Source organism: Camelus dromedarius, chromosome 8 (assembly GCF_036321535.1).
Source record: "Camelus dromedarius isolate mCamDro1 chromosome 8, mCamDro1.pat, whole genome shotgun sequence".
Classification (NCBI taxonomy): Eukaryota; Metazoa; Chordata; class Mammalia; order Artiodactyla; family Camelidae; genus Camelus; species Camelus dromedarius.
In genome coordinates this window covers 32,728,826-32,756,495 of record NC_087443.1, presented here as the reverse complement: position 1 = coordinate 32,756,495, position 27,670 = coordinate 32,728,826, and the positions used below count along the sequence as shown (strand labels likewise).

The following is a 27,670-nucleotide window of genomic DNA, read 5'->3' as shown; positions in this document are numbered from 1 at the left end:
GAGCCAGGACTAACAATGGCAAGAAATGTGACTCCACTTTAAGCAAATTCACTTGGTTTAAAAAAAAAAACAAAAACTCCCCAACAGAGCCCTGTCCTACATGAACAGATTCCCCATCAGGCATCTTCAAATCTCAAAGTGCGAGAATCAGAGTAGGGCTAGAGACTGACTCCATCAACTTCCTGATTTTGCAGATGGCTTCCCCACTCCAGAGGCCAGAGAGGAAGGCCACACAGAAATGCCTGTCCCCGGCTGGGGTGTGGGCCCAGGGCTCCGGACTTCCACGGTGGTTCTCTTCCTGTGTTTGGCCTGTGCAGGGATGTGTCCTCTTTCAGACCTTCCTCGTGGGACAGCTGGGCCACTCGTGGATGTGGCTGTAAAGGCAGGTTGCTTTTGTGCAACTGTAGGTTCCAATAAATTCTGCTATTGGAAAAATACACTTTATGTGGGCCATTTCCCACCAGCAGGAAACCCGGATCTTGCCTGGCAGAGGCATTCTCCTCCTAGGGGACCTCTTCTTAGGTGTTTTATTCTCCTCTGTGAGGATGGAGCAGAGGGGAGAGTGGGAGTGAAGCCAGGGGGACAGGTGACCATGAGGTATGGCTCCAAGCCTGGCTTCCTCCCACTGACCCTGTGCCCTCAGGCAGGGCCCTTCATATCCCGTGTTGTCATCTGTACCATGGGAAGATAACCCCCACCTTGGGGCTTGTGAGGAGTAAATTAGGCGAAATACTTGAAGCGCCTCGCAAATAGTGGACATAAACACCAATTCCCAGTTCAGAAGGCAGACTCAGTATCCAGCTGCCTGTATGTGCCCCCCAGGTCTGCTCCATATTCGCTTTACAGCCCTGTGGCCGCTACTTAAACTCTCTTGGTCTCAGTTGCCTCATCAATAGTATGAGGATAATAGTGGTACCTGACTCAAGGATGTGGTTCCCAAACTGTGTGCCAAGGCACCCCCAGGTGCTGCAGGAACTTCAGAGGGCTGCTGTGGGATATTTTCAGTCTTCAAGGAAACACAGCAATAGTGGGTAGCTACCAGATACCGAGACCACTACTAGCTCAAGATAGCTTACAATTTCAGCATTAGATCACACTTCTTTCCTTTAGATGGCACCATGCCTTAGCAAAGCTGGGATTTTGGCATTTGGGAGTACCTTGAGACAAAACAATGGGAGTGGCAGTGTCCACTGTGATTCCAAGATTTGAGAATTTGTGCAGTGCCCAACAGGCACATCCATCCCCATTGTAACTCATTGTGGCCATTTAGGAATGGAATACAAATATTATTTTTTCCTTTAATTTATGTGTATTATTGTTTCAAATGGCTACCAAGTTGTTAGGATACACACACACACACACACACACACACACACACGTACGTAAGCTGGTTAGATCTAAATCCTTAATAAACAGAATCACCAGGAATTTCTTTTGGCCCTGGGGTAAAATTACCAAGAAAAAATTACCTGGTAAAGATCCCGAGACACTAAAGACCAAAAAAGTTTGGGAACCTCTGTCTAGGATTGTTGCAGGGCTCAGTGAGTTAATATAAAATGTCCTCTGAAAGCATCCAGCAGAGAAAGCACAGAGGAACCCCAAGACTTCATATTCTTCTCCCTGCAAGCTGGCCCCCACAGGGGCAGGCAGACTCAGGTGGTCCTTCACCAGGACACCTGTGGAGCCTTGTCAGCCACCAAAGTCTGAGCCAGAGCCAAGGAGGAGGGGATGTGTCTCCTGGTCAGGGCAGGGGCCCAACTCAGCTGCTACCTGGGTCCTGGTAGGACCCCTCCCCCCGCCAGCACACACACCTTTAACTTATGCTCCCTGAGCACCTACTCTGTGCCGACCAGCACATAGTCTGCCGATGGTCCCTCTGGGAAGGAATCTCGGGACAGCCCTCCATTCTTCTTCCTCGTCTCCTGTCACCATCTGCCTTCAGATGCCAAGGGGTAGGGATGTTGGCAAGTGGGCAGTATCTTATGGAGAGCCACCCAGCACTGCTGTGAATGGTGGGGAGCCTTGGTGCAGGGGCTGAGAGGAGGGGTGGGGCAGGGACGGCGGGGCCCCAAGGCCCTCCAGACTCGGGCCTCCTGCACTAATGGATGTCCCATGTTTACTTTCCTCAGTTGAGTCTGCGCCTGCTTTATAAATGCACCACATTAGGGTTATAAAACAGTCATAAATACAGCCGGCAGTGCCACAGAGAGCCAGGGCGGCCGTCACCTGGAGGCTGGGGGCCGTGGTTAGAAGGTAAAGCAAGTAGGCAGCTGCACCGCGGGCTCCTGCACACCTTCTCTTGTGGCCGCCATCCCCAGAAGGAGGCCCAGTTCCCCCATTTCACAGATGAGGTGTCTGAGGCCAGTAAGGGCTGGTTCAGACCCAGGCATGTCTGAGTCTGAAGCCTTACATCCCTCAAGCCTGAGACTGAAACAGGATGCTGTGGTGGGAGGTGGGCTCAATTTTCTCTCCCTAGAACTGCCTGGTTGGAAGGCCACAGTCAGCAGCTCTCAGGCCACTGGGAGACCAATGTCCAGCTCTCTGGGCACTGTGTCATCTTGCCATCAGCTGCCACGCTCCCAGACCCTAGGGGCTGCCAACTTTCCTACGGAGAAGGCGTCTGCCTGCCTGGCAGAGGGAAGTGGGTGCGGAGGAGCCCTGGCCTGGCCTCAGGAATCCTCAGTGCTGTTCTCAGTTTAGATGCCCACTAACCAGGTGACCTTGCATCAGTCACTTGCCCTATTTGGATGGACTTCAATTTCCCCACCTTTGAAACAAGAAAAACGGTCCCGGCCTTGCTGGCCCTTTGATGAGAGAGCCCCCACAATTGTAGAGATCCAGGCAGTGTCAGGGTTTATTAGGGTTCTCAGGTCTGGAGACGCCCAATGTTATGAAGCTACTCCAGTGATAGGCAGTGTGGAGCCCTGGGTAACATCCCAAACAAATAAGTCTGGTTTTTTGAGTTCAAATCTTGGCCCTGCCTCTTGCTAGCTGTGTGACCTTGGGCAAGTTGCTTAACCTCTCTGAGCCTGTTTCCCCATCAGTAAACTGGGGACTAATATAATATACCTTACAAAGTTGTTGCAAGCATTAGGGAAGTTAACTAGGTAACTGAAACATAGCAGCCAATTCAAGGGAAGCATTAGTTGCTATTTTGTTGCAGCAACTTGTTCTACTGCCCCCTAGGCCTCTCCTAGGTACTAAGGCATGTTTATCTCATACTGTCCTGAAAAGATCCCAGAGAGACAAATGTTCACTTCCCTGCCCTCTTCGGAGATGAAGTAACAAGGTCAGAGTTAAGCGCTCTCCGTGGGTCACACAGAACATGCTGGATGGAGCTGGATTCACCCCCTCCCCATTCTTGCTGGCTTCCCCTTAGCTCCCCCCAGGTCACACATATACACCCCACCCAGGGCCCAGAGCCTGGAGCCAGTGACAACCCATGCCTTTTCTCAGAGCTCCCAAGCCTTAGCAGGAGCTCCTGGTTTACAAGGAGACGACGCAGCCTGATCATGTCAGGCACGTTTTGTTCATTCTGCTCTTGAAGAGCTGGGTGTCCCCTTGGCCCCTCTGCCCACAGGGGTCTCCCTGGGCTGAGCACATTGCACCCTTGGCCTCTGCGGGGACCCCAGCTGTGCTTGAGGGACTGGAGCGCTGAGACAGTGACAGGGCTATGGCAGGCTGGCGAGGGGTTGGGCAGACATGCGCACCCCTGTGGCTTAATTCATTGTTTCCCCCAGAGCTGTTAGCAGAGGAGGACAAGCCCCCCACCGCTTGTTCCCAGCCACCTGATTGTTTGGCGCTTGGCATTGGAAAGTCAATTTTCCTAAGTGGATTGTAAACCACTATCCTGGCCCAGCCTGGTTTCCCTCCCTCCTCGCGCTGGCGGTGGCCAGGCCCCTCTCCCTTCCTGTTTGTCTCACCTCCTGAGGTGCTGTTCTTTCCAGGGAGGTGGGTGGGGCCAGGGTTTCCATTTGGCCCCTTAGAGGGAGGAGATTGCCATGGGCACAGTGCTCCCTGGGTTCCCAGCCTCCCAAGTGTCCTCATCGTTAGGGCTGAGGGTGTGGATTTGGCTGAAAAAAGAAAGGCTAAGAGATGGATCAGAGCCACAGACCAGAGGCAGGGAGGCTGTGCGTGGAGTCTGCAGAGAAGGTGGTCTCGCCTTGCACGCTGCCACCTGCCTTGGGCTTGCTTCCCGGAGGACGAGGCACACTGAGACCGAGCACCAGGGAGCCCAAGCCTGGTGCTGCCACCCCGCGTCAGCCCACCCCTCGCCCCTGTGGGTCCTGGCTCGTCTCCCCACTTCCATCAGCCTGGCTAGCTGGGGCTGCAAAGGGCAGCTATGGCTTTGGGGCAGAGTTGGCCTGGTTTGAGCTCCAGCCTCAGACCCATTTCCAGCTCTTCACATACCGTGGCATCACCATGAGAAACTGGAGGGAGGCCCGGAGGGCCAGTGCAGGGGACACTGGGGAGGGGTGTCTTTGCCCTGATGGATGGCCTCACCTCCCTGGACCACCCTGACTCCTCCATCTGTAAAGAAGTAGAATCACACAACATCATAGAGCTGGGACTGGCTCCAAAACACGGCCTTTTAAAAGCAGAGTGGAGTAGGGAAACTGAGGTCCTGGGAGTACCAGACCTTGCTTGGGTCGCAGCGAGTGTCCCAGCAGGTCTCCCTCCTCCCCCACCTCCTGTCTCTGCCATGGCCTCTAGGGGACCAAGGGGGACCCAGGGCCTCCCAGCCTGTGGCCTCACAGAGCCTTCCCACCCCTCCACCCTCCGCAGGCTCTGATTCTGGCAGCGAGGTGCTCCCGGACTCCTTCCCGTCAGCGCCAGCAGAGCCGCTGCCCCACTTCCTGCAGGAGCCACAGGACGCCTACATCGTGAAGAATAAGCCAGTGGAGCTGCGCTGCCGTGCCTTCCCCGCCACCCAGATCTACTTCAAGTGCAACGGCGAGTGGGTCAGCCAGAATGACCATGTCATGCAGGAGGGCCTGGACGAGGCCACCGGTGAGCCCGCCCCACTCGCCTGGCATCCCTGGGTCACTCTGGGCCCAGAGGATCCTGGGCCTGGCTCCACCCTGGCTCTGTGTGAGACCTCACATAGCCACGAGACCCCTGGGACTCAGTTTCCCCTCTGCAGTTGACCCTGGGTCAGTATTCCCCCTTGGGTTGGCCATGTGCCCTGACTTTGGGTGACCAGGTGAAATAGCGCTGAATTCCTTGCCGAGCACTCGCTCCCTTTTCCAGTTTCCTTCCGTCCTTTGATTGTATCAGGGAGCAAGTCCAGGCAGGGACTAGGGTTCTTCCACCCCAACTCCCCGAGCACCTGCTGTGTTCCCTGTTTAAGGAAGAGGAGCCGGCTCTGTCTTGGCTCTGGTTTGCAGCCCTGCCCCCAGCACCCAACCAGAATTCTAGACCATCCTAAGTTTCACAGGTCCTCTCTGTGGGAAGTGATACTGTTTCTGTTCACAATCATGACGCAATGCTCCCTTCATAGTAATCAATCATTTTAGGTTTAAAAAAAAAGGTTAATGATATTCAGTAAATAATCATAGAGGTGGTGCTAGGATGCAGCCCGCGTCCCACGGGACAGAGGAGAGTGGCAGAAAGGTGGGAAACTAGGGGGAAGCTTTAGGCCCCTTCCTTCTGAGACGAATGCAGGGCCCTGGCCCACCCCACCCCCTACCTTAGGCAGGAGGCAGAGCCCTGGGCTCCTCACATGTCCCAGAGCTCGGCTCCTGTTTACAGTACAGGACCTGCAAGGGTGGAAAGCCTTTCCCAGACCAAGGCTAGGGAGGGGGCCGCCCACTGCTGGTTGCCCGGGGGTGGCCGGTGTTGGGCAGCCCCAGCCAACCCCAGGCTCCGGGTGGCTCCCTTGCACCAGAGCCTGCCTTGGCTTTGCCTTCATATTTGCCCTCTCTTCCCTAATCTTTTCTTTCTCTTTTTTCAGCCCTCTCTTCTTTCCTTGTCTCTCCTGCCTCTCTCTTCTCATCCCTGTCTCTTTTTGTGTCTCTTTTTTTCCTTCTGTCTTTATCTCTCTGTGTCTCTCCTCTGACATACTCTCTCTCACTCTCCTTTCTTCCACCTTCAACTCCTATTTTCCTGTGAAACCTGACAGATTTCAGAACCACTCAGGCTTAGAACCATACTCCAGAATATACTTAATGCCACTCAGCTGTATACTTAAAAATTGGTTAAAATGGTAAGTTCTAGGTTATATATATTTTACTAAAATTTTTAAAGAATTTAAAAGGTTAGATCTGGAGTCTCATTCTCAACCAAAATCTAAAAAAAAAAATTTTTTTAAAGAATTTTTAAAAGGAAAAAAAAAAATCCCCATTAACTCTGGCTGTGTGACCCTGAGGAAGTCACTCAACTTCTCTGAGCCCCATTTCCTCTCTTTGAAAACTGGAATGTTAACCAAAGGTCTTGGTAAAGATGGAACAATGTGGTGCCTGCACAGCATTGAACACAGCCAGGACCCAGCAGATGCTCAGTAAACTCCCATTTTCTCCATCTTCTTTCTGGGTTTTTGTTGGCCTCTTTTTTCTCGAAACCTGTTCTTACTTCTCTGTCCCCCTGCACCCCTCTGACCCTGTGGAGAAAGGGGATAGTATATCTTGCTTGGGCCCCTCACAGACCCTACAATTATTAGTAACAACATGGCTCTTACTTCTCTGCCACCAGTCACACAAGCCCTGCCAGCCCTAGAAATCAGGCACTGTTGTCCCCATTGGCTACAAAGAATGGACAGTGGTCCAGTGGGCCACACCCTTGGCACCAGTGTAATTGGTTCCTCCTGCTCCCCATCCCCAGACCTTCCTGGCACTCTCTGAAGCCCAGAAAACACAGTATGACAGCTGTGAGCCAGGAGAGGCAGGACGAGCCTATCCACTAGCTCATGCCAGGTCGAAGCAGGCAGCCCAGCCCTGGGTGTCCTGGTCCAGGCATGGCCTGCCACTTGGCCGTCATGCTGAGGGGACACCTAGTCTGGGGCTCAAGTCTGGGAGACCAAAGATCCATGTCCTCCTCTCTGCTGGGTGGTTTATCTGTCCAACTGTGGGTATTCCTGAAACCTTCTGAATGGATGACCCCCTGAGATGGTCCCTGCTCTCCTGCCCAGGTTGTGCAGCATTGCTTGTGGAGCAAGCTCTCCAGGCAGCCACTGCTGGTGGGCAGAGCTTGCCCACCACCCCCTCTCCCAGGAAGCCTTTTCCCTCCTGGTACTCCCCCAAGGCAAAACCCTGCCCCTTCCCGTTTAGATCCCTGGCCATCAGGAGGGGTTTCCTCACTGTCTGGACTCCTAGTATAAGGGAGTGCATCCCCCAGGATGCAAGAAAGTTAAGGCAATGACTTCATTGGGAGAGGTCCAGAGAGGTGTCACACATTATGGGACAGAGCTCTAACTGGCACAAGACTCCAGACAGCTGATCTCGGTTTTGTTGGCAACTTGCTGTGGGACTTTGGGTCTGCCACCTACCCTCTCTGAGCCTCAGTTTCTCCAAATGTAAAAGGAAGGGGCTGAGTGAGATCCAGAGGAGCTACCAGAGTAGATCTGTGTCCAGCCTGGCTGAGCACTGTAATTGCCATGACTCACTGAGAGTTTACCCTGAGTGTTTTACTCTAATGAGGGAACCAAGATTCAGAGAGGCTAAACAACTTAGCCAAGATCACACAGCTGGGGAGGGAGGGTGGGGCAAGGATTCAAACCTGTCTAGCTGTCCAGCGCTCCACTTAGTCACCATGCCACAGTACCCCAGTCTGTACACTCAACAACAATGCCACCCTCGAGGGGCTTATCAGAACCCACCTACATCCATGAGAGGATGATCTGAGACACATAATGGCAACGGGGAGTGGCCTTAGGAATTCTGAGACTGAGGAGCAGTCAGGGAGGGCTTCCCGGAGGAAGAGCCCTCACAGTCCTCCCACAAGCTTTGGGGAAGAATTTCAGACGGGCATCCTCATCTAGGAGGGTTCGTCCCTTTCCTGCATAGAGGACTTTGTCAGGGGAAGATTGGCAGATGAGTGAGTGATTCCCTCTCTGTGGGCTGGTGGATCCTGTCATCCAGGGAGGCCCTCAGGCCCTGACAGGGAGCCATTGAGAGTTGAGAGTTCCCAGGAAGAGGTGCCTCCCCCCAGCTCCAGCTCCACAGGCTCCTGAGCCAAGAGCAGAGAGAGGACACATGCTCACCTCATATTTGTTGAGCCCATTGTCTGTGCCAGGCAAAGCCCCACCTCATTCTCCTACAAGAGATCTATCAGTTAACACATGAACACATCAATAAATAATACATTTCCAGGTAATGGTCAGTGCCATGAGGAAATCAGGCCAGGCAGGGAATGATAACTGCACAGATCAGTGTCCAGTGCCGCGGTGGGAGTGCTGAGCAGTACTTTGAGAGCAGGTAGGGGTAGGCCAGCATCAGGGGGCTTCCCTCCGGAAGTGAGGCCCAGCCCAAAGCTGATGGTGACTGGGAGTTCACTGTACACAGAAAGGACAGAAGGGAGTTCCAGGCAGGGGGCTGGATGTGCAAAGGCCTTGTGGCTAGAGAGGCCAGGGGAACTTGAGGGACTAGAAGATGCTCAGTGAGCATGCAGTGGGTAGATCGTCCAGGACCTGGAGGCCATGTGGAGGATCTCAGTCTACCCTGAGATGACTGGAGACATACTATTTGTGCATTTTGAAGAGCACACTGGCTGCAGGGTGGAAAGTGGATTGGATGGAGGAGAGGTCTTGGGTTAGCTTTTCCCATTGCAATTTCCAGGTGAACTGCAGTTGTGGCCCGGGCCAGGCTCGAGGCAGAAGAGATGGAAATGAGAGGCACTTAGGAGAAGAGCCAACAGGACTTGGTGGTTGGAAAGGAGAGAGAGATCATGGTGCTGTGTCCTGTGTCTCCTATCCTCAGACCTGCCCCTGACGGCATCTCTCTCCTCCTCTCAGGCCTGCAGGTGCGAGAGGTGCAGATCGAGGTGTCACGGCAGCAGGTGGAAGAACTGTTCGGCCTGGAGGATTACTGGTGCCAGTGCGTGGCCTGGAGCTCTGCGGGCACCACCAAGAGTCGCCGGGCCTATGTCCGCATTGCATGTATGCCACCCTGACACTCCCACCCCATTCCCCTGTGCCCTCTCCCCTTCCCTGTGGATCCTGGAGAGAGAACTGCACACACACAGACATCAAAGTATGGGATGCCAGCTCAGAAGGCTCGGAGACCCAGAACGTGTGCCACCTTTGGCCCTAGGATTTCTAACAGCCCTTTTCCAGTTGCCTTTGTATAAAGAAGTACTAGCTTCCTCACATCCCAGGCCACATGTTTAGGATCCCAGAGTCAGGGAGGGAACCCTGGTCCCCCAAGTCCACCTGGTGAGGACCCCACTTTGGAGAAGAAATTCCCCAGGTAAAGGCCAGATGTCCCTGTGAACTGTTCCTCGGTGTGCACTGCCACCCAGTGGCTAAAATGGGGCACTTCAGGCTGCAGCTTTGCCTGACTTGGCCTCCTCCCTGACTGTGCCTTGGGACCCCCCTCTTTCTTCCCAGACCTGCGCAAGAACTTCGATCAGGAGCCTCTGGGCAAGGAAGTGCCCCTGGACCACGAGGTTCTCCTGCAATGTCGCCCACCAGAGGGGGTGCCTGTGGCTGAGGTGAGTGAGGACATGGAGAATGCTGGAATGGCAGAGACCAGCCAGGCATGGAATATACCACCAGCCATGATATCTCAGCCTCCCAGAGCCCTCCCCATTTCACAGATGGGGATATTGAGGCTAGAGACAGAGATAGGAACTACCACCTCTATAGAACTCAGTGCACGCCAGATGCCAGCTGTGCCCTCCATAGGCATAACCCCATGGGATGGGGCAGAGCTGGGGCAGGAACCCCCTGGGTTTCTTGGGCTGGCCCCAGGCTCAGTCTCCTGCAAGGGAAGTGGCTGTACACACTATCTCCCCCACCCTAGAACCCAAGGCCCCGGTTTTATGGACACCAAAATGTCTCATAATGTGTGTGTATGAGCTGATCACGCCTTCCCATACCACATGGCCTGTGCATCCTTGAGCAATGCCCGCCTGTCCCCTCACTGCCCTGCTTGTGTTCCAGACCTGCTCCCTCTCTCCGACTCCCGGCACTGGTGGTCCAGGAGTCAGGGCAGGGCACTGGGGAGACATCTCAGCTTTGCTGCCAAGGACCCCAGTAGATCAGGGATTGGGGAAGATGGGATGCTGTGCTTCCAGCTCAGGATCAGACCTCAGAACCTTGCTCTAATCACTTAGCCCCCACCCCAGCCCAGGCCCCCATCTGGAAATGGGTTCTGACAGACACCCTTTGTACTATCTACCACTCGTGGGTCTCCCATGTGTGCCCAGCACTCAATGTGCTGGTCCTCATAGCGACCCTGCAAGGTGGATGTTGTCATCCCATCCTACGGCTGGGAACACAGCACTGGGATGGGTAAAGCGGTCACCAGGGTGACCCAGCTAGTGAGTGGTGGAGCTGAGATTTGTACCCCCAGGTCTGCCAGACTAGGGAGCATGTTCTTTTTTTCTTTTTTGTAGTCAGTTTACAAGTGTTGTGTCAGTTTCTGGCATACAGCATAATGTTTCAGTCATATGTATACATACATATATTCCTTTTCATATTTTTTTTATTATAGGTTACTACAAGATATTGAATATAGTTCCCTGTGCTATACAGTAGAAATTTGTTGTTTATCTATTTTATGTATAGTAGTTAGTATCTGCAAATCTCCAACTCCCAATTTATCCCTTCCCACCTCCTTCCCCCAAGTAACCATAAGTTTGTTTTCTATGTCTGTAGTCTGCTTCTGTTTTGTAAATAAGTTCATTTGTGCCTTTTTTTTTTTTAGATTCCACATATAAATGATATCATATGGTATTTTTCTTTCTTTTTTGGCTTATTTCACTTAGAATGACAATCTCCAGGTCCATCCAAGTTGCAGCAAATGGCATTATTTTACTCTTTTTTATGGCTGAGTAGTATATATATAAATACCACAACTAAGATCATGTTCGTAATCACCTGCCAGTCCTCTCACTCTGGCTGAGAGTCGGTTTGCAGAGTTAATGATGAAGGCATGTGCATAGTTAGTACTTAGGTGAGCCAGGCACGTCCTCCGCACTTTCCGTGTACTAACTCACTTCATCCTCACAACAGCCTTATGGACAGTGCTATTAGGTTCCATCTTACAGTTGATGAAATTAATGCCGTGTGTAAGTCCCTTCCCAAGGCCCCCCAGCTGGTGGGTGGTCCCCTTAACCACTGTGTTCTGTAGTGTCCAGCACATGTCTGCCTCCGTGTCACCACCATGGGTGGACATGGCTAGAACTGCTGTCCTGTTAATGGTCAGGCCTCCCTTCCCCTCCAGAGAGGGTCCACTCCCCGGGGTGTAGGTGAGCAGGCATTGGGCCCTCAAACTCCCAACTCCACTCCTGCAGGTGGAATGGCTTAAGAACGAGGATGTCATCGACCCCAGCCAGGACACCAACTTCCTGCTCACCATCGACCACAACCTCATCATCCGCCAGGCCCGCCTGTCAGATACAGCCAACTACACCTGCGTGGCCAAGAACATCGTGGCCAAACGTCGCAGCACCACTGCCACCATCATCGTCTATGGTGCGGCCCAGAGTTGGGGGGGACATGGCTGAGGGAGGAGAGCCAGGGGCTATACAGCCCACCTGACCCTGCCCTACCTGGGAGGACAGCAGGACCCTGGTGAACAGACCAGGAGGAGAAGGCCCAGAGAGGGGAGATGACTTCACCAAAGTCACACAGCAAAGCTCGTGGTGAAGTCAGGTACTCCTGGGTCCCCAGCCAGGAGCACTTCCCCTTCTCAGGGCCCTTGCTTAACCCTGAAGGGGAAGACCCAGTTCTCTGGGAGTCGGGGCTGGGCCAGGGCCTAGTCGATATCTCCATGGCCAAACCTATTGTTCTAGCAGAGTTAGAAACCACTGCCCAGGCCTGTGAGCTGTTCTCTGCTGTCTCCTTGGGTGGGCAGGCCAGGGCCATGGCTGGGATGAGGGTTTAGAAAGATTCCTGTGCTGGGTTCCAGTTCCGGGTCCCCCATCACTCACGGGAGACCCTAGGTAAGTATCAACCCTCTCTGGACCTCCGTTTGCCATGTACAATGGGGCGGGGAATAGACAGTAACCCCCTGAATTCCCTCTGGTGCTGATAGATGCAGCCTAGCCTTGCCCACTGGTATGTGAGTCTCTAGCCCTGCAGGTAGGAGGGGCCCAGCTAGGAAGGGCCGAGCCTCAGCAGAGGGGCCTCATCAGGGCTGGGGGATAGGGCTTGGAGGTCCCAAGGGGCGAAGATCCAGGCCACTAGGTGACACTTATTATCCCTGCAGTGAACGGTGGCTGGTCCAGCTGGGCAGAGTGGTCACCCTGCTCCAACCGCTGTGGCCGTGGCTGGCAGAAGCGCACACGGACCTGCACCAACCCCGCCCCACTCAATGGAGGCGCCTTCTGCGAGGGCCAGGCCTTCCAGAAGACTGCCTGCACCACCGTGTGCCCAGGTAGGGCCACTGGCCGGGTGGCACCCTGCCCATGCCCAGCCCCGTGCCAGCCCCAGCCCCACCTTCTGTGCTGTGGTGTCTGCCAGAGTCAGGACAGCCAGTCTCCCCATCGGGGAAGCTGAAGGTGCTTGTCCTGGGGCCCACAGCTGGCTGACCAGGCTGGTCTGAATGCTCCAACCTCTGACTTTTTGTTCTGCACTGGGCTTTGGGAGAGATGGAAGCAGAGGCTCCGAGCTGTGGTCTGAGGGGTGGACTCTCAGCCCTCCAAGCCGAGCATTCTCAGCGTCAGCCCCCAGGCCAGGGTCTCAGAGCCACTCAGGGTCAGAGAGCCTTTGTCTCTGCCCTTGACCACTAGATACACCCTGGCTGGGGACCCCCATCCTGCCACAGTCCTTTCTCCTTATGTCTTACTCTCTGTGTCCCCATTGGTTGGTCTGTCCTTGCAAGTCTGGCTGTGTTATCCCTCTTTGGAGGCATGTCTGTGTGAACAATGTGGTGTTTTTCACCCTGGGTTTGGGTCTGTGTGTGTACACTTGTGCACTGGGTTGTATCTGTGTGAGTGACCTTAGGTTTCTATTCGTGCTCTCTTGGCCCACCTGGTGCACCTGACTGCACTGGCACTCGATCTGGATTTCTTTGGATAGCCCATGTGTGTCTTGGGTTCCTCTTTCCCTGCCATGCTGTGTGTGTGTGCGTGCACGTGTGTGTGTGCGCTGCTGTGCACGCGTAACTGTGCTGTGCCCCCACAGTCGATGGTGCCTGGACAGAGTGGAGCAAGTGGTCAGCCTGTAGCACCGAGTGTGCCCACTGGCGCAGCCGCGAGTGCATGGCGCCCCCGCCCCAGAACGGGGGCCGAGACTGCAGCGGGACCCTGCTCGACTCCAAGAACTGCACTGACGGGCTGTGTGTGCAGAGTGAGTCCTCTGAAGGCAGGGCCGGGAGCTGGATAAGGGCCCCCCCACAGCCCCCACTGCCCAGCCTACAGTGGAGTAGCCCCTCAGGGCCCCTGCTCACCCACCACATCCACACGGTCATCTCATCCGCGCATCTCCCTGTCGCCCTCTCTATCCCCTTTCCCTGCCACCTGTGTCATTGTCTTTCCCTTTATTTCCCTTGACAGATAAGAAAACTCTAAGTGACCCCAAAAGCCACCGTAAGTCCCATTTCATGGCTGTCCTCTTTCCTATGGGGGTGGATCCCTGGTTCTCCTTGGCTGGCTTTTCCAGGGGGTGGGATGCAGGGCTGGGCAAGGGGCAGAGAGAGTTGAAAGTGCCCCCCACCAACCTTTAATGGGGTCCCCAGCACCTTAAGTTGCACGTGGCATGATCTCCATCACAGTCAGAGAGGCAGACCCTCAGCTGAGAGAAAGGCCCTAGGACACTGTCCTGACCCTCTCATTATAGAAGAAACTGAACTCAGAGAGAAGGGACTTACCCAAGGATCCAGCCAGGATTCGAACCTAAATATTTGGCCATAGCTGATGCTCTTGGCCTCACCCCCTCAATTTTCCTCTCTGGGGTGGGGCCAGTGGGCAGGCTCACACCTGTCCCCTCCGATGCCCTTACTGTACCCCAAGCAGCCAACTGAGGCCTCCTAGGTTCCCTGGGATGACCACTGGCCTGCTCAGCCCCGAAGGGTTGTTGCCCAGCCCCTGGGGGCTGCTCCGCCCTGCAGTAGCACCAGAGCAGGGAAGTCACTTGGGCAGATTGGCCTGTGGTAATGAGACCACAATTTCCAAATCATTCCAGAATTATAAAATCATCAGTGAAGCCCTCAGTGCGTCTCACAGGGAGGCCAGGCTGGTGACTGATTAGATATAAGTCCCCAGGCAAGTGACACCCCCCCCCCGCCCCAGGATTAGCAAGGCCGTCAGGAGACCAGAGTCAAACCTGGGGAGCCAGATCCCCCAGGGAGGTGGGAGCCCAGCCCCAGGGACCTCCTCTGGCAACTCTCCTGGGCAGCCCAAGAATGAGGGCTGCTGAGAAGCTATGGGGCCAGAAGGAGGTGGAAGCAAGCAGACATCAGGGCTGAGAGCCATGCCCTACCTTGCTGAAGGCTTAGGCCTCTACCAGGGGAGTGGGGCTTGGGGGAATCCAGGCAGGGAAACCTCTCCGAGGGCCCCCAGGGAGGGGATAGAGTGGACAGGTGCTTCCTGGAGCTCCTAAAAGAAACGAGGGGGAAGGGCAGCCATCTTGGCTCTGCCTATGCTGTCCAGTGTGGTAGCCACTAAGCCACATGTGGCTTCAAACGTATTTACCTTAGCTAAAAAGAAACATACTTAAAAACTCATTTCCTTAGTGACACCAGCTGCGTTTTAGTTATTTACTAACCTGGCATGGCTAGTGGCTGTCACGGGGGAACAGCACAGGCATGGGAGACGCCATCACCATCGAAAGTCCTGTTAGACAGCCCTACTTTAGGCCCTGCCTCTTGACCCGGACACCTTCCTGCCTGGCTGTATAGAGTTATTTCTGGCCCTGCAGGGGCCTGGCCTGCCCCCCACGCAGAAAGGGGTGTCCTCCAGCCCAGCAGCCTGTTGAGGGGGGTGGTGGGGCAAGCAGCCATGGGTTGCCTCCCTGAGCCCCTTCCTTCCCCTCTACCTGCTCCCCTCCTCTCCATCCCATTGCCATGCATCTTATTCTCCACCTCCACCTCTGCCTCCCACCCTCAGCACAGAATGAAAGGTGAGCTCAGAGCAGCTACTTGCCGGGACCTTGGGTCCTGTGGAGGTTGCTGCAGGCTCTACGTGAGGCCCTAGGTTTAAATGCCAGCTCTGACAGGACACTTTGTGGCCCCAGTGACTCTGAGCCACAGATCCTGTCACCTCCTGGGTAGAGAGCAATGGGTTAACTCTTGGGAGTGACCAGGAGTCCCTTTGCCTCTCCTTGCCACACCAAGAGGGAAGCAGGGCAGCGAGGCAGGGGGGCTTAGACCATTTTACTTATAGAGACGGATGCTCAGAGAAGTTCAAGGCTTGCCTGAGGTCACCAGCCTGTCTGGCAGGGCTCAGACTAGAACCTAGCACAGCACCAGTCTGTCCCAGGCCCTGCCTCTCCCCAGGGACCATGGGCCTCTCTGGCTCCCCCAGGGCCTGGGTCTCTGCTCCTCACGCAGCCCTCCTGTCCCCACAGTCCTGGAGTCCTCGGGGGATGTGGCGCTGTACGTGGGCCTCGTGGTGTCCATCTTCGTGGTCGTGGCTGTCCTCATGGTGGTGGGGGTGGTGGTGTACCGTCGCAACTGCCGAGATTTTGAAACCGACATCACTGACTCATCTGCCGCCCTCACTGGCGGCTTCCACCCAGTCAACTTCAAGACGGCAAGGCCCAGTAAGGACCTGGGAACACCTAGGGTGGTGGATGCAGGCAGAGTACCCAGGGGGCGTGGCAGCCAGCCAGACCAGAGCAGGGGCTCCTGACTCCCTCCTGAGGTTTTTCTAGAATTTGCTCTAATAATCACTGAAGGAGTATGGTTTCGAGAGATGCAGGAAGGAAAGAAGTAACCCAGGTGGCAAGTCCCCAGGCTTCCTGCTGTGGGTGGCAATGGAACCTTACATAGCTGATTATTTGGGTGGGATTTTGCAAGAGAAGGGCCCCCAGCAGGAGCAGAGGGTGGGCCCGGGCCAGTGAGGCATGGCTGGGTCTGACTATAGCTCCCACCCCTGCAGACAACCCACAGCTGCTACACCCTTCTGTGCCTCCGGACCTCACAGCCAGTGCTGGCGTCTACCGAGGGCCCATGTATGCCCTGCAGGACTCAGCCGACAAGATCCCCATGACCAACTCACCCCTGCTGGACCCCCTGCCCAGCCTCAAGATCAAGGTCTACAACTCCAGCACCACTGGCTCTGGGCCTGTCCTGGCGGATGGGGCTGACCTGCTGGGAGTCCTGCCACCAGGCACATACCCTGGTGATTTTGCCCGGGACGCCCACTTCCTGCACCTGCGCAGTGCCAGCCTCGGCTCCCAGCAGCTCCTGGGCCTGCCCCGTGACCCGGGCAGCAGTGTCAGCGGCACCTTTGGCTGCCTGGGCGGGAGGCTCAGCATCCCCGGCACAGGTGGGTCTCTGCTCTGCTTGCCCATCAGCCTGGCCTCAGCATGTCCCCTCTAGACAGCCCCAGCTGAAGACAGGGCTTCTCTGATCTCACTTCACAGATGGGAAGAGTGAGACCCAGCGAGGACAAGTGATTATAAAATAGAAGACCTGGGGTCCAGACCTGCTTTTACCTTACTAGGGCAGGGGAACTCTCTGAACCTCAGTTTCACCATCTGTTAAGTGGGAAAGAATGTATGTAGTTCAACAAACCTACAGAGTACTGTTGAAAAGACAGGGCTGCCCATCTCAGGTTGCAAAGGCAGCTGTTGACAGTTTCCCAGTGTCCCACTGAGCTAGGGCTGGAGCTAGCACTGGTGCTTTCAGACTCAAGGTCTTTGCCTCATCCCTACACCCCATTGCAATGCCAGAGGCCCCCGTGTTACTGGACGACCCCTCTGCTGTTGGTGACCTGGCCTTTCCTTGCACCCAGTCCCCTCTCCCCACCACTGCTGGTGACCACCGGGAACTCAGATGTCTTTCTCTCCCTGCTCCAAGCTGAAGCCAACCCCCTCATCCCCTTTTCTAAGCTCCTGGACTCCCTCCAGCCCCTCCCGGCTGATTCCTCCCTCTCCCCCTAGGGGTCAGCCTGCTGGTGCCTAATGGAGCCATCCCCCAGGGCAAGTTCTACGAGATGTACCTCCTCATCAACAAGGCAGAAAACACCCTGTGAGTAGCGAGACCCCAGCCCCGGCTGCCCCCTCATCTGCCTCTCTCTCCCTGCTGCTTGCCCACATGGGGCTCAAATATCACCATCTTCCCTTCTAAGCCTGATCCTAAGGCCAGAGGGAGTTCTCCAAGGAAGACATGGAGTCTTTTTCATTTTTTAAAAATCGAAGTATAGTTGATTTACAATGTTTCAGGTGTATCCAAGGAAGACATTGATAGATCTTTTTATGTCCACATTTAAACTGTGCAAAACCAGCACAAGTCATAAAACTGAAGGCCAGTTGACCAGCTGGCTGTAATATGACAAAGGGCTAATATCCTTACTACATAAAGAGGTTTTAGAGACGAGTAAGAAAAACTGAACATCTCAGTACAAAAATGGACAAAGGATATGAACCAATAATTCACATACAGTCTCTCTCTTACACACACACACACACACACACACACACACACACACACACACACACACACACACACACACACACACAGTGGCCCAATAGGTTATGAGAAAACGTTCAACCTAACTGTAGTCAAAGAAATAGTAATTCAAACAGCCATGAGATACTGGAAGTTTCTTTGCTTCATGAACTTGCAAAGATGTCATAATACCTTTATCCTGTCGAGAGTAAGGGAACACGGCCTTCCCCTGGCGTGTTAATCGGAACACAGATGGGTACCACCAGCTTTAGGGAGGGCATGTTAGCAACACCTATCAGAAACATCTTAAGAGTGCAGAGCCTTTGAAGATGGGAGCAGGGTTGGCCATGAGGATGTCGTGGTGTAATAACAGCAAAAATCTAGAAACAATCTCAAGACCTGTGCCATTTTTCCTTAACCCCTGACTTCTGGGAGCCCCAGGGGTGCAGAGCAGGAAGTCCGGCACCGCTCCCTCACTGTCTCCCTCCTGCCCTCCACCCCACCCCCAGCCCGCTTTTGGAAGGGACCCAGACAGTATTGAGCCCCTCGGTGACCTGCGGGCCCACGGGCCTCCTGCTGTGCCGCCCCGTCATCCTCACAGTGCCCCACTGTGCCGAAGTCAGTGCCGGCGACTGGATCTTCCAGCTCAAGACCCAGGCCCACCAGGGCCACTGGGAGGTGAGGAGCCAAGGCTGGGGCCAGAGCCGCTATCCCAATCTGCCCCAGGAGGCCTCTGGAGCTAAGAGAAAGCCCCTTTCCTCCTGGCCCAACCTGACGGACCCCCTTCAGGCCCTTGGCTGACCCATCCACCTCACCCCCACTGTCTTCCTGCAGGAGGTGGTGACCCTGGATGAGGAGACCCTGAATACCCCCTGCTACTGCCAGCTGGAGGCCAGGTCCTGCCACATCCTGTTAGACCAGCTGGGCACCTACGTGTTCACTGGTGAGTCCTATTCCCGCTCGGCTGTCAAGCGGCTCCAGCTGGCTATCTTCGCCCCCGCCCTCTGCACCTCCCTGGAGTACAGCCTCAGGGTCTACTGCCTGGAGGACACGCCTGTAGCACTGAAGGTAAGGCCAGGACAGGGGCACCTACAGAGGCCTGGTGCACTGCAGGTGCCTCACCCCGAGCCAGCCAGTACCTTCCAGTATCCCCCTCCCTGGGATCATGGTACCTTCCAGGCACCCTTCTGCCACCATCAGCCTCATTCATTCATTCATTCCTGAAACATTGAAATGGCATCAGACCCTCAAGATATAGAGATGAGTCAGGTACAGTTCTGCCCTCACTGAGCTGCAGGAGAGAGATCTCTGACAGAGGGCTGCAGGAGCACCAGGCTGGGAGGCCTTGGGTTGTTGGGGAGACGATCAGAGAAGGCATCACAACAGAGCTGACCTTAGACCTAAGCCCCAAAGGACAGGTAGGAGTCCCAGGCAGAGAAGGGAGAAGGGCAATCCAGGAGACAGAGCAGCTTACGCAAAGGCAGGTGTGGTGTTGTTCTGTGTGCCAAAGCATGCAGTGGGTGTGAGTGTGGTGGGCAGAGAGATGGGGCTGGAGAGACAGGCAGGGCTCAGCCTCCCAACAGTCTTGGGGCCATGCCAAGGAATTTGGAACCTATCCAGTGGGTGGGGGCAGAGAGCTGGTAGACATTGGTTCACAGGCGCTCTTTTGAAAGCTACACTATGGGGACGGGTAGGCAAGAGGCAGGGAAGCCAACTGGAAGGCTGCAGCTGGACTGTGGCGACAGGCAATGAGGAGAGGGAGCTGGCCCCTGTGTCAATCAGTAGAACGGACAGAAGCAGTGACTGATGGGAGGAGCAGGGGGAGAGGGGAGCAGTCAGGGCTGACAGCTAAGTTCCTAGTGTGTGGACAGAACGGACAGTGAGGGGGCCATGGTAGATGAGGAGGGGCTTGGAGCAGGGAGAGAGAAGGTGAACGGGTCGGATTTTAGCACCCAGAACCTGATGACGGCAGGTGTTAGTACCACCCTGTCCCCACCAGCCTCTAAGTCCCCGTCCATTCTCTGCCCAGCCCTCCCACGGATTCCCAGGACCTCAGTCTCATCCTGACAAACACTGGAAGAACACAGCCCCTTGGCCCTGTGTAAACCCCTTTCCCTTCTCCAGCCTTCCGTCCATCCCTCTGTGAAGCCTCTTTTCCTGTAGCTCCAGGCCCCTTCCTACCCGTGGACTGTGGTCTGTACTCCTTTGCCTCCTAGTCTCATGAGACTTGTCTCAAACTCCAGCTTGCTGACTGATGCAACACAGGTGAAAAGGCCTCATGGGAGTGTGAGTGTCTCCTGCTGGGACCAGGCTGACCTGAAATTCCAGGAGGCCCATAATGGCTTGGAGGTGCCTGGGAAATGCTCCTGCAGCCTGGATCTCTTGGTACTAGGGCATGGCTAGTGTCCAGCTATGGTCAGAGAATGAAATGGAGATCAAGAGGGAAACTGGCACATTCGGCTGGTTGGCATTCTGTTTATTCATTCCCCATCTGTCCACCTGTCCATCTGTCCATCCATCCATTCATTCATCCATCCAACTTTCTGCATCTGTCTATATACTCATTCAGTCCATCTGTCCACGCGGCCATCACTCATCCATCCATTTATCTTTCTTTCCATCTGTCCTTCTATTTATATAGCCAGTCATTTGTATATTCACCTGCACACCACTTTGTCTGTCTGTCTTTATCTATCCATCTATCAGTCCATCTGTTTACCCATCCGTCTATTAGTTCATCTATCTATTCAGTCATCTACAAATCTATTCTTCCATCTCTCTGTCCCACTGTCTGTCCATTCATCTGTTCATTTCCCCATCCATCCATCCATCCATCCACACTATAAATCTTCTATGAGCACTTACCAGATGCCCAGCCCTGTGGCTACAGCCTGCCCACATGTGTCCCCAGCCCCCAAATTTACAGCAGGAAAGGGCCCATAAGCCAAATATGATGGGCTTCCCCTTCTCATTGCTGCCCGGCCCACAGGAGGTGCTGGAGCTGGAGCGGACCTTGGGAGGCTACCTAGTAGAGGAGCCAAAACCCCTGCTGTTTAAGGACAGTTACCATAACCTGCGCCTCTCCCTTCACGACATCCCCCATGCTCACTGGAGGAGCAAGCTGCTGGCCAAGTACCAGGTGAGGACTGGGCCAAAGGACCGGACTGGGGAGGGGCACACCTTGGGGGATTGCAGAGAGAAGACCAATTCCCCCTCCCTTCCTCCTCCCTGGGTCCTGCAGCCTTGGTCCCCACCCCCACCCCCATGTCTCTCTCTGTCCCCCTCCCACCCCTACCCCATCACACACTCCCACATACGAATGTCTGTACACATCATCTTCAAAGAGGCCTTACCATCTTTAAAACCATTCACGCCTAGCAGATTGTCCAGACTAATCTCTGATGGTCACATCCCTCTGCCCGTGCCCATCTGTGTGACACCATTGATCCCACAGGGCTTCCCAGCCCCAGCCACATACATGCACACAGTCATATACTCACACTTGTGCCTTTTCCCCCATACACTCCCTTTCTCGGCTGAAGGGCCCCTGCCCAGCTCTTCTCCCTCTGCCCATCTGGATGGAGAGGTTCCCCCCTCCCTGAGGCTGGTCCCATTACCTTCCTCCTCCTCCATTCCCCAAAGGCAGGGCAGGCTGGCTTCGCCTCCTTGACCCTGCACCCCCTCCCCCAGGAGATCCCCTTCTGTCATATTTGGAGTGGCAGCCAGAAGGCCCTGCACTGCACCTTCACCCTGGAGAGGCACAGCCTGGCCTCCACGGAGCTCACATGCAAAATCTGCGTGCGGCAGGTGGAAGGGGAGGGCCAGATATTCCAGCTGCACACCACACTGGCAGAGGTGAGGGCCAGAGCATGGACACCCCAGGGGGCTGGGGGCGCAGCCTGCAGATCCCATGCTCCCCCTCATCTGGGGGAAATGCCATCTCCCATCAAGATGTGTGTGAGCTAGGATGTGGTCACTCTCTGCTCACAGCTGTGACTTAGTGAGTGCTGAGCCTGTGCCTGGCCTGTCCCAGGTGTCATAAAATATCTCACCAAATCTTCACAACCACCAGGGAGACAGATACGAGGATCCCCACCTGGGAGATGAGAAAGTCGGTTTTTAGGGAGGGCAGGTATTACGGACCTTACATTAGACCAATGCTTGGCCCAAGTCTGTGGCTTTCTACCACTACAATCAAGTGAGTTTCCAAAACCTCAGCCACCCGGGGGGACAGTGCTAAGCCCTCTTGCAGTGCAGAATAAAGAGCACTGAATGTAGGTCTAGACCCAGCTCTGCCACTAACTTGGCATGTGACTGTGGATAAGTCACTTCCCCTTTCCAGACTTCATTTTCACTTATGTAAAAATGGATCCAAGTGCATTAGACTGTGGCTGAGGCCCCTCGTGACTCTGTAATCACCAGACGGCATCAGCACTAGCCTGGGGAGTGCGTTAGTTTGTGCACCCTAAAGGCCAGGGGTGGGGCAGGCAGCCCTGGCCCTGGAGAGCTGACCTTCAAGGGGAGGAGGCCTTTGACCCAGCAGCTGGCGCCTGCCCAGAGGGTGCGGAGTGGCTGGAGCCTCCATGAGCTCACAGTCCCCAGGCAGGGAGCCTGGATGGGCAGGTGCCCAGTGGCATTGCACACAGGGAATTCTCTGCCCCTCTCACCCTTGCCCCCTGCCCTTCCAGACGCCTGCTGGCTCCCTGGATGCCCTCTGCTCTGCCCCCAGCAGTGCGGTCACCACCCAGCTGGGACCCTATGCCTTCAAGATCCCACTGTCCATCCGTCAGAAGATATGCAACAGCCTGGATGCCCCCAGCTCGCGTGGCAACGACTGGCGGCTGTTGGCACAGAAGCTCTCCATGGACCGGTAAGTGTCGGGACGGCCTGTCCCACCTGGACCACAGCCACCCTCTCCCTCCCTTCGTCCTCAGGGGGCAGGCCGGGCAGGCAGTCTGACAGTCCAGGCTTGGATCTACCTTTGGCAGTACATCGGGGGCTCGAGTCTGGGTGTGCTAAGCCTGAGAAGCCAGTTCCTTGAGCAGTGTCGTGTTCAGAGCACTGGCCCACGAGAGCCAGGTTAAACCAGGATACCAGCCAGGTGTGATCACCGTCAGCAGCCCTGTACCCAGGACAGAACAGACATTCTGGAAATGCTTGCTGAGTGTGACACAGTACATCTTGATGTCAGGACTCTTCTGGAGAACTTAAAATGCTGGATAGATATACTGGTGATAGTCATCATTACTATTATGGTATACTTGATGAGAAGACGTTTAATAAAACTGCACTGAGCAGATGCCATGTAGAAGACATCTTACTAGAAATGGGAGGGATTTACAAAGATGTCTAAGGCTTTGCTCCTGCTTTCAGGGGAGTGCGTGTGGCAGGGGAGACCAGGCAGGGAGCAGATGTGGGAGGGAGCGAGAGAACAGAGCACTAGGTTTGGACAGTCTCCCCTGGGGTCACTATCTTTCAGTGATAATAATGATGCTGGTGCTGATGATGAACAAGACAGTTTCCATTTTAGAGATGAGGAAACTGAGGCTCAGAGAGGAGCAGTGACTTGCCCAGGGCCACACAGCCTGCAAGCAGAGGGGCTGGGAATCAGACTCAGGATTATGGGAGCCCAGAACCCATGGTCCCAATACTCCTGGGAGGTACTCCCAGTGCTCCCTCCACCCCAGGCTCCTGGGAGGGGCTGAGCACTTTGGGAGCCCAGGGACCTTCTCCTTCCCTCTGTCAGGTACCTGAACTACTTTGCCACCAAAGCAAGCCCCACAGGTGTGATCCTGGACCTCTGGGAAGCCCTGCAGCAGGACGACGGGGACCTCAACAGTCTGGCGAGTGCCTTGGAGGAGATGGGCAAGAGCGAGATGCTGGTGGCCATGGCCACTGACGGGGATTGCTGAGCCGCCCCAGACCCGCAGGCTGGGAGGGACCAGCAGGAGGCCGGCACAGGCGGGCCCGGGGCAGCCTCCTGTGGGGCATTTGGGCCTCCTCTGCCCCCGAGCTCACAGCCAGAATCGCCCCTCCTCCTCCTCCTCCTCCTCCTCCCCTTGCCTGCCCCCACAGACCACGACCAGCCTTAGGAAATCCATGGACTTTGTGGCTGGGAGGACCCAGCATTCCTTCCCCATCCCCTGCTGACTCTCCTGACCTCAGACCTTTGTGCAGGAACCAGGATGAGGCTGGGGCCTCTGGAGGGGAGCAAGGAGGTGGCCCTCCCACCCTCAGCCCCGGGGCCCCGGGGCCCCGGGGACATCTGTTTTAGTTGTGTTCTTCATTTTCTTCCTCAGTTACTGATTTCTCCCTCCTCCTGAAGCCCCTTCCTCCTTTCACACCATTTTCGTCTTTGAAGAGTCAAGTACAATTCAGACAAACTACTTTCTCCTGTCCACAAGTGAAAAGGAAGAGGAAAGAAAGAAGGAAAGAAAGCAAGCTTCAGACTGCTAGTAAGGCTCAAAATAGAAGAAAAACACCAGAACCACAAGGGAAAAGAAAAACCCAGTTTCTTAGGAAACGCAAATAATTTATTATCCAGATATTTGGATAAGTCCTTTTTAAGAAAAAAAAAGAAAAGAAAATGAAAAAACAACACACAAAAAAATAGAAAACACTTTTCTTGAGTGGATGAGTGTGGGCATGCTCATTGGCTCTGGCCAGGAGCATGTGTGTGTGTGTGTGTGTGAGCGTGTGAGAGAGAGACTCAGGGAGAGAGACTGAACAGGAAACATTTTCCTGCTAATGATTCTACCTTAGACTACATTCTTACAAAGCCTCAGCTTCCCCAGTTCTACGGGATCAGATGAGGTTTGAGCCATGGTCCCATGTTTTCCTCTAAAATTCTAAGCAGACACTTAATCCATAAAGCCAGAAGCCTGAGGTCTGGTGTGGAGTGAGGTCCCCACTCCCTCTCACAGCCCAGGCGGATGCCCCAAGGCTCCTCTGGGCTCCTAGGAATCTAGATTAAGAGGCCCTGGGTTGGACAATGTGGATGGGCCAGCCCAGCTGTGAGCCAGGGAGAATTTCCAGTACTGTTGTCTTGGTGGCTCATGGAGAGGGGGTGCAGCCCAGAAGTGGGGCCCTAGCAGAGAAAGAAGTTGGGGATAATCCCCTATGAACACCTCTCCCCTGACCCCAGGATGGGGCCAGCCGGGGCACCCCGACCCTCAGCCTCTAGACCAGGTGGCTGGAGCAGGGTGGCGTTCTCTTAATGCCAGGGAGTCCAGGAGCTGCCCTTCCCAGCCTTGGTTTCTCCTTCTGTAAAACAGAAGGGATGGATGAGAGGGCCTCTCTAGCTGCATGAACTTCTGGGCTTCAGGGTGATTTTGAGGAGCATGTGAGCATCAGCCCTGTGGCCTGGGAGGCTGGGAGGTGGGTGGCCTGGCTGTGCTTTACACGCCGCCCAGAGTGGAGGAGGAAGGGTGGGAGGCTTTTTTTCCAGCTCCCATCTCTGCAGGCACCTCCCTTCCACCCTCTCCTCGCCCTCCCGGGGCAGTCTGGGAGAGCTTGAATAAGCTTTGACCGGCAGGGTTGCCAGAGTGGAGGGTTCCAGAATGTTCTGAGAGGCCATCAGGGTCCCTTTTGGCCATCTGGCAGTGGCTGGGACCAGAATCTTGAGCAGGTGCAGAGACCTCATCAAAAGCCTCTCCTCCTTGGTACCCAGGGCAAAGCAAATGCTAGTGCTGGGCACTGACCCCTGGGCTTGCCACACAGGTCTGTGAGCAGCTGCTGGGACCAGCTTGGGCGTATCTTGCCTTTGCAAGTCTGGTCTCCTGGGAGGAAAGCAGGTTTCGGGGCTGTAGTCCCAGCCAGTGTTCCCACCCTGGCCTGCCGTGCACTCGGGGATTTATTGGATGGGGGTTCTCACCAGCCATCAGCCCTGCTAGGGAATGGGTCGGCTGTGGGCATTCACAGGCTCTGGGTTTGAGACAGGGTTCCTTTTTATCAGGGCTGCCAAAGGGGCCAGGCCTGCATCGGACTTGGGCCCCTGAGGCTGAGACCACGGCTCTTTACCCCAGCGCCCATGTGGACGTTGCCTCAGACAAAGGCAGTGAGCCTTCTCTGCCAAGGTGCCTGGCCTCAGTGGGCTCAGCCTCCCTGCTTGCTCCAAGTCTGAGCTGTGGGAGCCCATGTGCTAGCTTGAGGGCAGCCTCACCAGTGCTGCGAAGGGCTTTACTGGTGCTGTTCCCCAGCTGTACGATGCCCACAGGCAGCCTGCAGTCCAAAGACCTGTGCTCAAGCTCCGCTTTGCCATTAAACTGCTGTGTGACCTCGGGCACATGATGGCCTTCTCGGGGCCTCTTTTCCTTTTTATACCTAGAAGTCCCCACAGCTGCTGTCAGAGACCCTTTGAGCCTTGACACGTCATCATTGTAGGCTTTTGATGGGAACCCTAGTGGGTAGAAGTTGACTGCGGTGTGCTATGCCCTTCCTCCCCGCCCCACCCTCAGAAGCCAGCTTCCTCAGATCCCAGGACGGAAGTCCTTGGTGGATGAGGCCAGGCCAGCCACCCAGGTGCCATTTCTAATCTGATTTCCCGAAATTGTGTACCAGGGCCTGGAGCACAGAACCAGTTGGCTGCAGCCTCCTGGGAGGGTTCAAACTGTTCAGCTTTATAAAAAAAAGCCTAGAACGGATTTGCTGGCCCCATCAATCTACTGAGGCTGCTGTGACTACATCTGCACACTGCCTGCCTTGGGGTAGGATGGTGATTTCTCTGCTTATTCAGACCTGAGAAGCAGCCCCATGCGGCCCAGTACCTTGAGAGCAGCAGATTAAGTGCACAGTGTTTAAGTCTCTCTCCTCTCCGTGTGCTTGCACACGCATGCGTGTGTGTGTGTGCTTTGATCGGGCACATCAGCATGCCCCTCCAGGAATATGTCCCCACGTGTGTGTGTGTGTGTGTGTGTGTGTGTGTGTGTCTGTCCTCCTCGCGTCCATGCTGGGACATCTGGAGGTTGGCATGCCTGTTTTTGCCCTCTCTGAGTCCACAGGGTCAGTCGGTGTATCTTCTACGTGCCTCTCCCTCTGCCTTCTCTCGCAGTGCCCCAGGCTCCGGAGGGGCTCCAGAGGGACCCTCCCCATCTCCTGGATGATCCAGGGCCCTCTGGTCCCCATCCCCCAGCAACCAGACAGCTGAGCCAGGTCCCTTAGCAGGTCCTCTGAGGAGAGGTGACCAGGAGCCTGAGTGCAAGGAGCAGCTCTCCTGGGGGCAAAGGGCTGGACCACCTGCCTGGGCCATCGACATGGTAATATGCCCAGGGCTGCAGGGCTGCAGGGATGGCCCTAATCCCACCTCTGTTTATTCTGTAAACTACAACCTGTAAATAACGTTTAGCATTCCTATTGTAACAAAATTAATTTTTATGAAATAAATTATATTTCCTAGTCTAATAAAAGAAATCCAGGTTGTATTCTGCTGTCTTCATGACTGTCTCTCTATCAGCAATTGGGAATGACCTTCCTGCTTTTCTCAAAGATCCACGAGTTTGGGGCAGAGAGTCATTACCAGAGCTCTCAGCTCCTGAAAATGATCACATTCAACTGCCTGATTGTACAGAGGGTGGAAACTGGCCCAGAGAGGAATAAGAACTTCCTCGTGGTCACACAGCAAGTTGGCTCTGGATCCCAGTCCCTGTTCCCAGCCAGCATCTCAGTGTGTGAGCATTTGCGGAATGTGTTCAGGGGTCAGTCATTTGAACCTGCCATGGGCTAGGAGATGGGCGGGACAGACGACAGAGATGAAGCCCCCAGGCATCCCTGTCTGCCTGTGAGAAGTTCAGAAGGGTGTTGCCCAGCTGGGGTGAGGCTGAGACATCAGTTGAGAGCACTCGCCTGAGACATAAGGAAATCATGCAGCTAGAAAGGGAATGATGGGTGGGCTGAAATTGTGTGGCTTTGGACATAGGCTGCCCTGCACTGTTGGGCAGGGTACACACTGGACAAGAATA

General features: G+C 55.0%; 1 protein-coding gene across 1 annotated transcript in view; it reads left to right on the top strand.

The window, feature by feature from the left end:
* The window catches only part of UNC5B (unc-5 netrin receptor B), an 84,157-nt gene extending 57,014 nt beyond the window's left edge, over positions 1 to 27,143 (top strand). The window contains exons 2-17 of the mRNA XM_031461120.2: positions 4,786 to 5,010; positions 8,948 to 9,091; positions 9,542 to 9,645; positions 11,452 to 11,632; positions 12,369 to 12,536; positions 13,286 to 13,450; positions 13,657 to 13,689; positions 15,668 to 15,862; positions 16,201 to 16,590; positions 17,207 to 17,294; positions 18,224 to 18,392; positions 18,549 to 18,782; positions 20,704 to 20,853; positions 21,405 to 21,569; positions 22,403 to 22,584; positions 23,461 to 27,143. Coding sequence (XP_031316980.1) covers positions 4,786 to 5,010; positions 8,948 to 9,091; positions 9,542 to 9,645; positions 11,452 to 11,632; positions 12,369 to 12,536; positions 13,286 to 13,450; positions 13,657 to 13,689; positions 15,668 to 15,862; positions 16,201 to 16,590; positions 17,207 to 17,294; positions 18,224 to 18,392; positions 18,549 to 18,782; positions 20,704 to 20,853; positions 21,405 to 21,569; positions 22,403 to 22,584; positions 23,461 to 23,626 — 2,759 coding nt within the window. The 3' untranslated portion in view covers positions 23,627 to 27,143. The remainder of the gene's footprint in view (positions 1 to 4,785; positions 5,011 to 8,947; positions 9,092 to 9,541; positions 9,646 to 11,451; positions 11,633 to 12,368; positions 12,537 to 13,285; positions 13,451 to 13,656; positions 13,690 to 15,667; positions 15,863 to 16,200; positions 16,591 to 17,206; positions 17,295 to 18,223; positions 18,393 to 18,548; positions 18,783 to 20,703; positions 20,854 to 21,404; positions 21,570 to 22,402; positions 22,585 to 23,460) is intronic.
* Positions 27,144 to 27,670: the final 527 nt, after the last annotated feature.